Source organism: Carettochelys insculpta, chromosome 14, assembly GCF_033958435.1.
Source record: "Carettochelys insculpta isolate YL-2023 chromosome 14, ASM3395843v1, whole genome shotgun sequence".
NCBI classification, from domain to species: Eukaryota; Metazoa; Chordata; order Testudines; family Carettochelyidae; genus Carettochelys; species Carettochelys insculpta.
The window spans coordinates 18,983,455-18,997,288 of NC_134150.1; the positions used below are offsets into that span (position 1 = coordinate 18,983,455).

A 13,834-nucleotide genomic window follows, 5' to 3' on the forward strand; every position below is an offset into this window, starting at 1 on the left:
TTGTTTGTTTGTGTTAAACTATCAAAAAAACAAACAGTACTGAACTGCATTTCCTTTTTTTGTCTCTCCTGCTGCCTGATTGCATATTTCTGGTTCCAATGAGGTGTGTCTCTGACTTGTCGTTTAGTGACTTTAACCTTCATAACTCTGAAGTTATATTGTAGTCCAGGCTAAAATTGAATGTTCAGAGGAAAATGCACAGAATTAAGTTCTTGGAATCCCAAATACAAAGCGCTGATTTTTATAGTCGTCAGAATGAAACATAATAAAGTGTTAGCTGACATAACGTGTTTTTATGTTTGCAGCTTTAACGGTGATTTAATTCCTGATATTTTTGGTGTCACGAATGATTCAGATGGGCCTCAGATACTGATAGGCAGGTAAGATCAGATTTTTTTAATGTACTTATTTATAACAAGCAATATTGATATATATGTAAATCATTGACACACCAAATTCTGCTGCCTGTGTGCATGAAATCTTCACATTCAGTGGTTGGTATATGGACATGGAGCTCTTGTTTTGACCCTCTCCTCTTGCTATCTGTAGGAGAAATGTTCACTATACTCTGTGTGCACAGGATCTAATTTTTCTGCACTTCTGTGTAATAAACTAGTAAGTCAGGGTGGGTTTCAAGAACTTAACTCTTGAATAACAGTGATAGCTGATATGAGAATGTATGTGATGGTTTCTTGCAGGTATTACAGTGTTCGTTAATTAACTGAATTTCATTTCTTTTTATTATGGTAGAACATAGATGGCAGAGTGTCTTTTTGTTGAGCTATGTACAAACATACAACAAAAGATAGTCATCAATGTGCATACTGAAACCCATAACATATATTCCATTCCATTGATAAAATGCAAAAGTAAGTCTGCAAATAGTAATGGTGTCTCCACAATTCAAGAGGAAGCAGATATAAAAAAATTATGCACTGCTTTTCATGTGCTTAAGTTGAGGTGTCAAGAGTGGATAGATTAGACATATACATTGGATTGAGCAACTAATGGTAAAATATTCCCTACAGGTGAAATTAATTCCTGATATTGTGTTTCCTGAAGCTTTTAAAGCAAATTTTAACCAGGCGAATGCTGTTACTGTTTTGGTTACAGTGATTGCTGTTGGATTGTATATAATTGTCTTGTTTTCTTTTCCGCTTTTCTGCTTGCTTGTGGGTGTATTGAAAATAGGCAGGGGCTCTTTTCTCCACCTTCCTTTTGTGTTCAGGAAGTTTGTTCTGGGTTTAGGCAACAGCATGCATAGGGAGCAAGGTGAATATGAAGGAACTGTGAAGATTAAAAGCAGATGAGTTTAGGTCAAGATCAGGAAAACGGCGAGATCGTCACAGACCAACTTTGTGTAGCGCTTAGAAGGTAGGACCAAGTTTTTAAATTGGAAGCAGAAAGAGAAGTGAACGAAAGGAGGGGTTAGAGTTGTCTGAACCATACGACTTTCCATTATAACTGGAGAACTATAAGGGAGGAGATGGCACATGACGCAACCTTGAGTAATGTGAAATAATAGTAACATCAAGTTCATATATCATATTGTAGTACTCATTCATGGTCAGATCAGATTAATTTTGTACTTAGTTTTTAAAATCCATAATTACTTAGTTTATTATGTACAACATAGTGGGAAATGGATGTCGCAAATTTTAAAATTAAGAATATGTACATTTAAATCTCCGAGCAATCCTGCATTTAATCTCTGTGTTAAGTTCATCAAAAGTTTTATGTGTACCAAAGTTCAAGTACTGAAGTATCAACCTGGCTGGCGATCTAAGCTAATGTACGTCTTTCATGGTCCATACTGTTCCTTGTAACTTGCAAAGCCCTTATTCTCCTGAATTACTGAGATGAGCACTGCTTGTTAATTCTAATTCTGTTCTGCAGAATTCCTGAGCTCTGCAGAAGCTGGAGGAGTATCAAAAGTTTTGCAGCACAGACAGCCCGCTGTTGTGGGGCTCAAATTTCCTCAGGCGAAAGTTATATATGCTGTGTTTTTGTTTTCCCCTGTGGACATGAACCCATCACGGTTTTCTTTATGAAGTCCTTTGAACTCACCACATGATTTTTTTCTATGTGAATCATTACCAGACTTAAGCATAAGAAAACCCCAACCCATTTTAAATTTTTTTTCTCTTCAATTTTGTTAAAATTTTGTGAGCTGTCTTAACTTACAGAGCAGATTACAGTAACACAACAGCCACACAAAAATGTGGAAATGACCAGCTTGAAGTGATTTGTATAAACATTCTAGAACATTTTAAATAAGAAAAGATTAGTTTGTACACTACAATTCATTTTTTAAGATTTAATTTTCTAGAGCACTTTGATAACTGTAACAGAGAGGTAGCTGTGCTAGTCTATATACTGTCAAAACAAAAAAGCAGTCCAGTAGCACTTTAAAGACTAACAAAATAATTTATTAGGTGATGAGCTTTCATGGGACATACCCACGTCTTCAGATCACAGCCGTACCAGAACAGACTCAATATTTAAGACACAGAGAACCAAAAACAGTAAGCAAGGAGGACAAATCAGAAAAAGATAATCAAGGTGAGCAAATCAGAGAGTGGAGGCGTGGGGGGGGGAAGATCAAGAATTAGATTGAGTTAAGTATGCAGACGAGCCCCTATAGTGACTCAGAAAGTTCACATCCCGATTTAAACCATGTGTTGATGTTCCGAATTTGAATATAAATGTCAATTCGTCCGCTTCCCTTTCTACAAAAGGGTGATAATTTCTTTTCTGTTTTCAATTTTCTTTATTAAAAAGAAATTATCGCTCTTTTGTAGAAAGGGAAGCGGACGAATTGACATTTATATTCAAATTCGGAACATCAACACATGGTTTAAATCGGGATGTGAACTTTCTGAGTCACTATAGGGGCTCGTCTGCATACTTAACTCAATCTAATTCTTGATCTCCCCCCACCCCACGCCTCCACTCTCTGATTTGCTCACCTTGATTATCTTTTTCTGATTTGTCCTCCTTGCTTACTGTTTTTGGTTCTCTGTGTCTTAAATATTGAGTCTGTTCTGGTCTGGCTATGGTCTGAAGAAGTGAGTCTGTCCCACGAAAGTTCACCTAATAGACTATTTTGCTAATCTTTAAAGTGCTATTTGACTGCTTTTTGTTTTGATAGTGTATAGACTAGCACGGCTTACTCTCTAGAACCAAAAATAGTAATCAAGGTTGACAAATCAGAAAGTAGAGGGACAGAAGGGTGGGGGTGGGTGTCAAGAATTAGATAAAGCCAAGTATGCATAAGAGCCCTTACAATGACCTAGAAAATTCCCATCCCAGTTCAAACCACGTGTTAATGTGTCAAATTTGAGTATAAAAGATAGTTCAACAGCCTCTCTTTCCAAACTGTTGTGAAAATTCCTCTTCAGTAAGACGCAAACTTTCAGGTCATTAACAGAATGGCCCACTCCATTAAAGTGCTGACTGACAAGCTTGTGAATCAGGAGTGTCTTTGTCTGTTTTATGCGCACTAATTCTTTGTCTAAGAGAGTTTGAAGTCTGTCCAATTTGATAACTGTGCAATTGATACAGTATGAACTCTGCCATGAAGTCACTGAGAGCTCCATGCCAGTCCCAAGCCTCGATGAAGGAGGAGAGTTGGTCAGATGCGTGTTGATGTGCTGACTGTCAAGCAACAATACGAATGAAATCTGATGCCAGTACAACTAAATGTTAAAAGATGCTGGCTCGGACATCGCCCGGCTAAACAAGGTCCGCGATCGATAAAACAAAAACAATGGTATTTGGAGGTGGGAAGGAAGATCAGTGTGGATGGTATTGATCTAGAAAATGTAGAGAAGTTCACATATACAGGAAGCAACATAACGTATGATCTAGACTGTAAGAAGGAAATAGCGACTAGAGTAGTGAAAGCAAGAGCAAATTTGAAGGTGATGGATAAGATCTGGAAAAGGAAAGCAATTAGCTTAAGAACGAAGCTGGGTGTCTTGAAAATATGTGTATTCGGCAGCATGTTGTACGGATGTGAGACATGGGTGATAACGAAAGGTTCAAAAAGAAGAATATTGGCATACGAAAGGAGTTGTTATAGAAAGATTCTGAGAATAGGATGGATGCAAAAGGTCACCAATGAGGAATTATTTTGGAAGATACAGCCGAAAGAGAACCTGCTGCAGAAGGTTATAAAACGGAAGCTACAACTATTTGGACATATTTGCAGAATGAACAACGAACGAAAATCAAGACCCTAGTATTTGGCATAATGGATGGTTTGAATAGAAGAGGCAGACCCCACAGAGAATGGATAGATGATGTAGTAGGTTGGTGCAGCGCTAGTCTATGGAAATTAAGCCACTCTGCACTGGACGGGGAAAGATGGAAGGAAATAGTGAGAGAGGCATCAGATGCGCTGAGCCCACGGTTATTGATGATGATGATACAGTATGACAGGGGTGAGCAACTTTTCCCAGATGGGGAATGCCGAAATTTGACTTCGTGAGCTCTACGTACAGTTCGAGTGCTGGTGATGCTTTTAAATTCAGTAATAGTCCTGCTTTGTGTGTGCTGGTACTTTCCAGTACTGAGTACCAGCACCTCTGCAGCCCCAGCCATGAGGCTATGCGGTCAGGGAGAACCAGCTGAGTAGTGGCTGGCTCCTCCTTTTTCCTTTTTAAAAAAAAAAAAAAAGGAAGGGGGGGCATTGATCCTATTTACAACAGTTTCATTATTAAATAAATTAAGATGCAGAGATTTACTGTTTAGTCAGTGGTTAGTAACATTAGCTGATCTTTTAAAACAAAAAGCAGTCAAGTAGCAATTTAAAGACTAGCAAAATAGTTTATTAGGTGAGCTTTCGTGGGACAGACCCACTTCTTCAGACCATAGCCAAGTCTGTTCTGGTATGGCTATGGTCTGAAGAAGTGGGTCTGTCCCACGAAAGCTCACCTAATAAACTATTTTGCTAGTCTTTAAAGTGCTACTTGACTGCTTTTTGTTTTGATAGTATTTAGACTAGCACGGCTTCCTCTCTGTTACTATAGCTGATCTTTTGTTAGTCCACAGGCAGCATGGTTTTGAGGAAGCTCTGGCTGCACGGAGGGGCAGGGCTCGCTTCCTGCCTCGCATGCCGATAAAAATCGACTCATGCCACTTTTGGCACCTGTGCCAGGGGTTGCTGACATCTGCTGTATGATTATATATAAAATTCATTTCATTTAGGTGTACTTCTTATTAAACATGTTCGCACTTCAACTCAATAAGATGGAAATTTTAACGCATTGCTTCTTCATAGGCTATGGGGAATAGCTGTTGAATTGTAAGTCTTCATCTATTTGGAAAAATCAAGCTGTATTTTCTGCATGTTAAATTGCTACCCTGTACACCTAACTCGTTATCGGTCGAGAAAATAAATAACTGCTAAACGATAGGCTTGAATAGATTGGAACTTGGTTCATGAAAGTAGAAATTTAATACCTTTCACTGTTTCACAGCTATGTTGACTATGAAAGCAGTTCAAAAACTTTAAAAAAGAAATGGCTGAAGACACAAACAAAAATTTAAAATTTGGATGCATTCACAAATATCATTTGTGAGTTATTTGATTTAGGAGTCCATGTACTAGTATGTGTATCTTTTAGTCTAATCCTCTCAAATACTGAGTTCTTCAAATTCCTCTCCATTTTGTGATGTCTGTAGAATATTGCCTCATGGGAATGGACTGTCAGGTGAATTGGGCATTACTGTTAGATCATTTCACTAGTACAGCCACCTTTTCCTGCTCACAACCGGTTTTTTAGTAACATCCGCTTAAACTAAATCACATGTAAAATATACCATTTTTGAGTTTCACAATGCAATGTTTTTGTTTTTAACTGGACTGTTGTATTTCCTAACATCTGATCGTCTATTTAGTCTTCTATTTTAATATGAAAATGTGCACTGGCATTTCCTACACAGTAAATCCAAATGAAGCTAGTTGCTGACAGACTTTTGGTGGGAGGGAGGGAGGGAGAGAGAGAGGGGGAGAGAGAGAGAAAGAGAGGGAGAGGGAGAGAGAGAGAGAGAGTGTGTGTAATCAGCACTGATATTCATCACTTCAAAAGAAATGGTTTGTTGTGAAGTATATGGAATTGCCCTGGGGCATTGTTTAGCTGTTGTGTCAAGAGAAATGCATTGGAACTAGAGCAGTCCATCAGATTATACACTGTTCCTATGGAAACAGGGGTATCAGCTTTTATAGTTTCCATCTTCCCGGACCTTGAGCAATGTTTAATTAAAGATATTTTTATTCTTGATATTAATCTGATTCATTGTTGTCAGAGACAGTGAAAGGTTTCAGCAAACCTGTAACCAGTTTTACTAGTAGCATTGTTTCATTACTGCCCACAAGAAGAATATTTCCTTTACTAGAGTTATTTGAAGAGTTATACATTTTTTTAATAAACAGAGAATAAACAAATAACTGCAATATGGTACGGGGAAGAATATTTTAATTATTTTAAATCCTGCAAATATACAATTGTAAGTTCTTAGGCCTTTCTAAGAGCGATGTCTGTGGCCTTTAATCTCTCCTTGAATTTTATCAAAATGACTTTTATTTAAATCTGTGTTTTATGGAACAATACCTGCAAAGCCTCCAAGGATAGTCATGACAATAGTGTAATCTTGCGCTGATTATACAGAAATATTTTATCAGCTTTCTAGGAGAACAGTACAGTTAATATTCTGTGAAGAAATATTTGTGACAGTTTATTGGCACAGAGAAATAAGGTTACATGTTATAGGTTGGAATAGAATACATGTCTGAGAATGTTTGTTTGGAAAATATAGCTTTATATTCCTACTAACCCAGTGTTCAGTTCTTAAATGGAAAATGAGGAAGCTTATAGTCCAGGTTTCAACAGTTCTTCATTTTCTTAATGATTTTGTAGTTCTCTAGAAGTAAATGTTTGGGAATATAATTTCAATAGATCCATGTTTAATTGGACAGGATTTTTTTTTCCAATTCATAATTAAATCTGAAATCTTTGGAAGTTACACTTTGGATACTCATGCATCTGACGAAGTGGGTCTTTGCCCATGAAAGCTTATGCTCCAAAATATGTGTCAGTTTATAAGGTGCCGCAGGATTTCTTAGTGACTTTGAATACTGATATTTGCTGATCTCAAGCTTTATAATTCTACAGAATTAGAACAATATTGGGTGTTAGGAGAAACCTAATTAGAGCTACATTTGAAATAACTCCCTACTAAAACCCATCCTGTAGCATCTGATAAACATGCAGCTGGATTTTTATCAAGTATAATAGTTGTCTTCTGTATATGAACAGAATCCTTTGGAAGGCTTGCTATGCTGGAACCTGAAAGCATGGAAATATTTGCAGATATTTATTTGATGAAAACATGAACCAGAATGATGATGTGGACATTTTTAATGCTTGGAAATAAGCCTGCCTAATTAAACAAATTTCATCATGAAAGAGCAGAAATGTAGCAAAAAGCAGCTATTCATGGTGAATTAAGGCATCTATTTTCTATGATCACCTACAGTATGGTTTTCTGACATTTCCCTATTGAATTTAATTCGTATAATCATATATGCATGATGCATTTTCTCTAGTTCTATTAACTTATTTCTTTGTAGTTTCCACTTGAAAGATGTGTGATCCATGGGTAGAAAGTTTTCAAAAGATTGACATGAGCACTACATTTTCATCAAAATACTTATGTATTCTCCCTCCCCCCACCTTTTTTTTTTTTTTTTTGCTACACTAATGTGAGTTTGAAGGAGTGCAAGTCACCCTTGCTCTGATTTATAACTCTTACCCTACAGGGAAGCTATACAAGGTCATCTTTATAGATTGAAGAAGATAGGTGAATCTAGGAAATTATTTGAAACAAGTGTGCCTCTCATTCAAAAGTAGATGCTTTCAGATAACTTAAAAGCTATACCTGTGGGAAATAGCCATGAAGAAAGCAATGGAAGAAGAGATTTAAAAGCTAAAGCTGCCTGTGTTCCATATTCACTTGAAATAAGGTTGTTGCATTATCTGACTTAAGTGTATGTTGCTTCTTGCAACTCAGTTCTTGTTGTTTGCATGTGTCTAGACCATCTAAATCTTGTTGCTTGCATGTGTCTAGACCAGTGCAGGATGGCGATAGTGACTGTGAAATATTCAGGGAGATGAGAGAGGCTATAAAAATAAATGTGAGTGTTTTTTGGGGGGTTAAACTTATCTCCACTTTGGCTGTGGGGACGGTGCTGGTGTGAGAGTCCTACAGCTTTGGCGCCATCCCTGAAATTGGTCTTGGGCTCTGTCTTGGAGGAAGAGATACAGATCAGCAGCTGCTACAACATGTTGGGGTGTGGCCACTGCAAACCCGGGGCAGCTCCGCTGGCATGGCTCCCAGGGACCAGCTGTGTCACCCACAAAGACACAAATCCCTGCACTAGGTGTGCTGTCCCTTGAGGAGGTAGGAAACGGGGAAATGCGGCAGAAGTAGGAAATAAGTGTCTGGGGTGTCCCTTTCAGCATGCATCTTGGTGGGGCTCCCAGAATGAATTGGTGACCTGCAACCCTGGCTGACCTGGTTCTAGGTGGCCATTTTGCCAGTAAAGCGGCCAAGCAGTCTGGCTGCTTTCTGCCAACAGAAGGGATTGGTCTTTTGATGTGCCTTGGTGTCTGGATGCACTCCATCTGCAGAAGCTTTGTTGCAAGATATCTTCTGAGAGAAACTTCTGCTGACAAAACCCTGACATCTAGACATAGCCTAAGTGAATGAGACCTGAGTTCCCCATGTTGAAGAATCAGGTAAGATTAGGGAACCAGAGTAAAAGAGAATGCAGTGCAGTTGGAGCAGCTGTTAATCAAAGCTGACAGCTACTAACAAGTACTGCTGTGCAGGAATGAGTTTCTGTAGCTTATGCTACCTGTTTTTCACTAGCCTTGCTTTCAAACAATATTTTCCGAAACTTTTTTGCTCAAATTTTAAAATTAATAGCCTGAGGCAGAGGTGGCTCATGGAAAACATCAGCATGAACAGTTAGTGTCATTTATAAGTAATTATAAAAGGATGTCGTGATGAAAAATGTTATACACCTTTGATATATGTCACTGTTCTGTCTAGAATTACCAACTAAACATGGCTTTTTAATTGCATTACATTTTTGCCTTTTTTATCTAACTGTGATAGACTAAATGAGGCTTTCAAATTTAATATGAAAAAATAGGTATTTTCTCAGCAGCAAATTGAGTAGATTTCAAATAAGAACACTGTAGTCTGATAATATTTGTAGTATAATTAATTATACATTGCTTTTACAGCCCCCTTTCTCATGAGACTCCAAAAGTGGTTGATAAGGATTGGTTAATTAAACCTGTCAACACTGACAGGCAACTAGTTAATTATCTCTATTTTACAAATGAAACTGCCTAATATAAAGGTGGTGACTTGATTAAGATCACCCAGGAAACTGGACAGATCTTGGAGCAAAATACAGATCTCCCTTTTCAGTGTGCTTTTGTCACTTATCGCTGTCTGTTTTGTGAAACATTGAATTGGTATTATTTTAAGGTAGCCACAAGTCAGCCTGAGAATTTCACAAATTTTAGTGTTCGTTAATTTTCAAATCTACTCATTCTGAAATTTAGTGACCCTTCGTTTCTGCTGATGGCTTCTTAGTAGTGCAGTAAACCCCAATCCACTTATTGTTGTGGATTCTTATGCGGGATACTCTTGCCAACCTCCGAATAGTTCTAATATTTTACTACATAGATACTATAGTATCTGTCTGGTGTTTGCTTAATTCAGTTGTAATAGTCTGTCAGTGGAAACTCAGCTTTTCAGTGAAACAAAAGTATTTTATGCCTTTTATGTTTAGTCAAATTTAACTGCGTGTCTATTTCTATTTTGAGAGGAAACAAGAAGTCTTGTGCTACGTTATAGACTAGCAGATTTTTTGGAGCTTAAACTTTCATGGGCAAAGACCCCCATTGTCAGATGCATATTTCTATTTTAGTTGATCTTTAGAAATGCTCCTAAGATGAAGACTTCACAAAATATTTTGATTAAAACAGATTGTGAAAGCAATAAGTGTATTTTTCTTTTTTTAAATGTGGTAAGACTTCTGAAACTATGCTCCATTTATGACGGATATTTTCTCATATTTGTTTAGTCTGAATTCAGCTTTTCTTGTAATACCTGACTATTTAAACTTACTTATATATCCAAGGTTAGCCATGGCATGAGCAGTGTGTTACATTAAGTACATCAAGAATTACTCACTATATCATGAAACCTATAATAAAACATATAGAAATAGCTTTGTTTTCTTTGTCTTGCAGGAATTTATCATGGCATCCTGCAGTCGATACAAAGAGTAAAATGTACATACCACACTCTCACGCATTCATAGATTTGAATAGTGACTTCACTGCAGGTGAGTCCCAAATGTTGCAGTGTTTTAGTTAATTCAATGTTGTGTTTAAAACACAGCATATTCAATAATAATGAACACTAGATTTCTGAGCTGCCATACAGGAAAAAAGGATTACATGATAACAGGAAAGTAATAGACTGTATTCAGTTTAACGGGTGTCTTATTAATATTTGATGTTTTTAAAGTAATCTGTTACTTGTAATTTTCTTTTTAATTTTATTTACAACTGTTACATTATTGATAGCAAGTTTAAATACATTGCTTGGTTTGTTTGTTCTAAAGACATTCCAGAAACTGGTGTTCATTCAAAAACCATTTTATATAGGTTATATATATCACTGACTTCTGTATATTAAATGGTTCTGTTTCTTTCAAAATGAGTGTCAACTTGAACAAGGGTAGTAAATCTTTTAAAAAGATGTTTCTCCACCAACACACCAACTTTCCTTTCGAAAAATATTGCAACTCCTGCTAACCCTAGATAGCATAGTGGCCACTGTTAAAACCATCGTTGTTTTGCAGTGGTATTATAGGTGTGTCTTTTAACTGTGAATACTTGGTTAAAGTTGCCCACTGTAATAGGAAGTTAGAGGGAAACAGTGTCTCTTGTTGGTTTTCTGCACATACCTGATATGTTTGATCCCATAGCCACCATCTTCATTGTCCCCATCTTTGACAAAAAAGAAAAAAAAAGTATATATTATGTTTTAAAAAGGGGAAACTTTAATATAATATCTCCCATGAGATTGGAACACGTAAACCTACATTAATTTTAATATAGACAGAACAAGGTCTGCCATTTGTGAATAAGACTGTAGCCTCAAGTGTGTTATGAATTACCATGTCTAAAATCTTGTATGGTTAACGACCTCCATGCGCTTTCCCTTATCTTGTTATATTGATGCTTTAATTAAAAAAGTACTTATTTTCTTTTATTCTTGAGCTTATTCATAATCAAAAATGGATAGGGTATTGGATTTGTATGTGACTTGGTGCACGAAGGTTCCACTATTATCTTTTTATCCATTATGTTTTGTAACCTGTATAGAAGTACACTCTACTACTGATGCATGGGAGATTACATGTGAAACTCTCATTTGTTACCTCCATATTTCCTCTTCTATAATCAACATAAATTTTAGTATATTATAGATACACACATTCTCCATAACTTAGCTTAACTTTACAAATTACATACAGTGTTTTGTACGAGTTTAAACCATTAATTTAGCTTTAGGTCACCGTAATGGATATATTCACACATATATATGTGACTTACACCTGTTCAAATACACTCTCATATTCAGTCTTGCCTCCCCTCCCCGCCCCCCACACATACCAAATGAGTACTGTAATTGATGGGTCCTCTTTGTAGATGCCAGTCTTCTGTTAATAAGTACCCTTCATAAATGCGTGGAATACAGCTTTAGAAAAAAATAGGAAAGTGTGGTGGTCTGAGTCTTCTGTGTTACACTTAGACTGCAAGTATTAAATACATTGAGTTAGGATAGTGAATGTGCATTATGTTGTAACAATGGCCATGTATATTAACATAGTCTACAGATCTTCTGCAATTTTTGTCATTAGTGGTCATGGCTATAAACTGTTAACTTGTATGTGATTATTTTCAGGGAGGTTTTTAAAATCTACACACAGTATATGGTTTTATTTTTCAGTTTCTCTCTGTTGTTTGTGCATACTAGTATAGAGGCCAGTCTAGAGTAGTCAAATGGTAGGATCAGTTTGTAGCAGTATTCAGAATCGTATAAAGAGAAAAGGTAACCAATGGAAGTACCTTTAGAGATTGTCTTTGTTTGGTGGCAGAGTATAGAAGATGTAAGTTTCTCTCTATCTGCGGTAGCGTAGCTGTTGCTACAAATGCCACCGATTACTTACTAAGGTTCCCTGATAATTCCACTGGAAGAGGTTGTTTTCGGGTACTCCTAACTTCAGCTGTTTGGATTGAAATTTCCAATGCTTCAGTGGGCAGTTTTTTGGAAGACTTGGCCGAAATAGTTCAGCTGTTTCTGAGAAATCATGGCTACCTTTTCTCTGAAAAGATCTAATACCTCTATGCTTTGGGGTGGGGACTTGAAATTTCAAAGGAGGGACTGGAGTTCATATCAGATGTGCCTTTTGCTGTCCTGTAAAAATCCACCATCATCTAACAAAGTAATATACCTTTGGAAAATAGCAGTTCATACCTGTTCGTTAGAAAGTTTGGTACTGGCAGCCAAATTCCCTGAAGGTTCAGTCCACAGCGGGCACACTTGGGATTGAGGAGTCAGTTAAGATTGTCATCAGATGAACAGCTGGAAGAGGTTGACTGTAGGAAAGAAAAAGAGAACCAGGCTTTGTCAACATTAGTACTTTGGTCCATCAGGATGTGGGAAAAAAAAAAAATTCCTGACAAATGTCAGTGTTGAGAGTGCTGTGTCAGTGGGAGATTCTCTATGGCTGACATAGTTACAACTGCTCATTAGAAATGGCTTACTTATGCTGGCAGGAGAGTTCTCTCCCACTGGCATGGAGCAGCTAGGCAGAACAGTGTGTAGCAGTGCAGTTTCTGTGGTAGAAGATGAAAACCTATTTCAACTATTATTATGTTTGCTCAAAACCACACAGAAACAGATGCAACATAGGGTAGTATAATTTAAGATTTTATCATAATGCATACAAACAGTTCCATAAAAAATTGCACAGTCTTACTCCTGGCACTTCTTAATTTTTTTTGTACTTTGCAACCTTATTGCTAGTCTTTTAACGTAGCTTTTGAATGTAATTGAGTTTTTTTTAAGAAACTAATAATAATAATAATAATAATAATAATAATAATGTGTATGTGATAGTAGACGTGGCATGGATGTGTGGTAACATGAACTTGAGAGTACTGTAGAAGTCAAATTTAAGAAATCAAAATCATGAGTCAGGAACCCTCTTAATATCAAAATCCCAAGTTGGACACTGCAAAATCATGATGCTTTACAGATCATGTTGAGATCTATGCTCTGTGAAGGAACACCATGTTTTTGTTGATTTGTTCATCAAGCTCATCTTGAGATGCTGAAAGCTCATGCTCAGGCCTGGTATAAAACAAGAAGAAAGCATAGTTGGGAAGAACTAGTTCATCGGAATTCAGCTTGCTGAAAATTTGCTTAATAAAAATTTGATCTATTTTGGAACAGTTTGATGAGATAATCAAGATATACCCAATGAGTTGCATCCACAAGTGTCATCAATGTTTGGGTTTTCTGGGCTACTTAGCCTAGTTTCCTGCCTGCCAAAGAAGGAAAAGGTAGTGGTAATGAGGCATCATGGCAGGGTTATAAAAGGAGAAAAAATGAAAGACAACTATGATGTCATTGAGAGTTGTTGATAATGTGGGCCATCTTGCAAGAATGC

The 13,834-nt window shown here is 37.0% G+C and overlaps 1 protein-coding gene across 1 annotated transcript in view; it reads left to right on the forward strand.

Annotated features, from left to right (window-relative positions):
- Positions 1 to 13,834, forward strand: part of ITFG1 (integrin alpha FG-GAP repeat containing 1) — a 210,057-nt gene that overhangs the window by 11,440 nt on the left and 184,783 nt on the right. The window contains exons 5-6 of the mRNA XM_075009108.1: positions 306 to 380; positions 10,338 to 10,432. Coding sequence (XP_074865209.1) covers positions 306 to 380; positions 10,338 to 10,432 — 170 coding nt within the window. The remainder of the gene's footprint in view (positions 1 to 305; positions 381 to 10,337; positions 10,433 to 13,834) is intronic.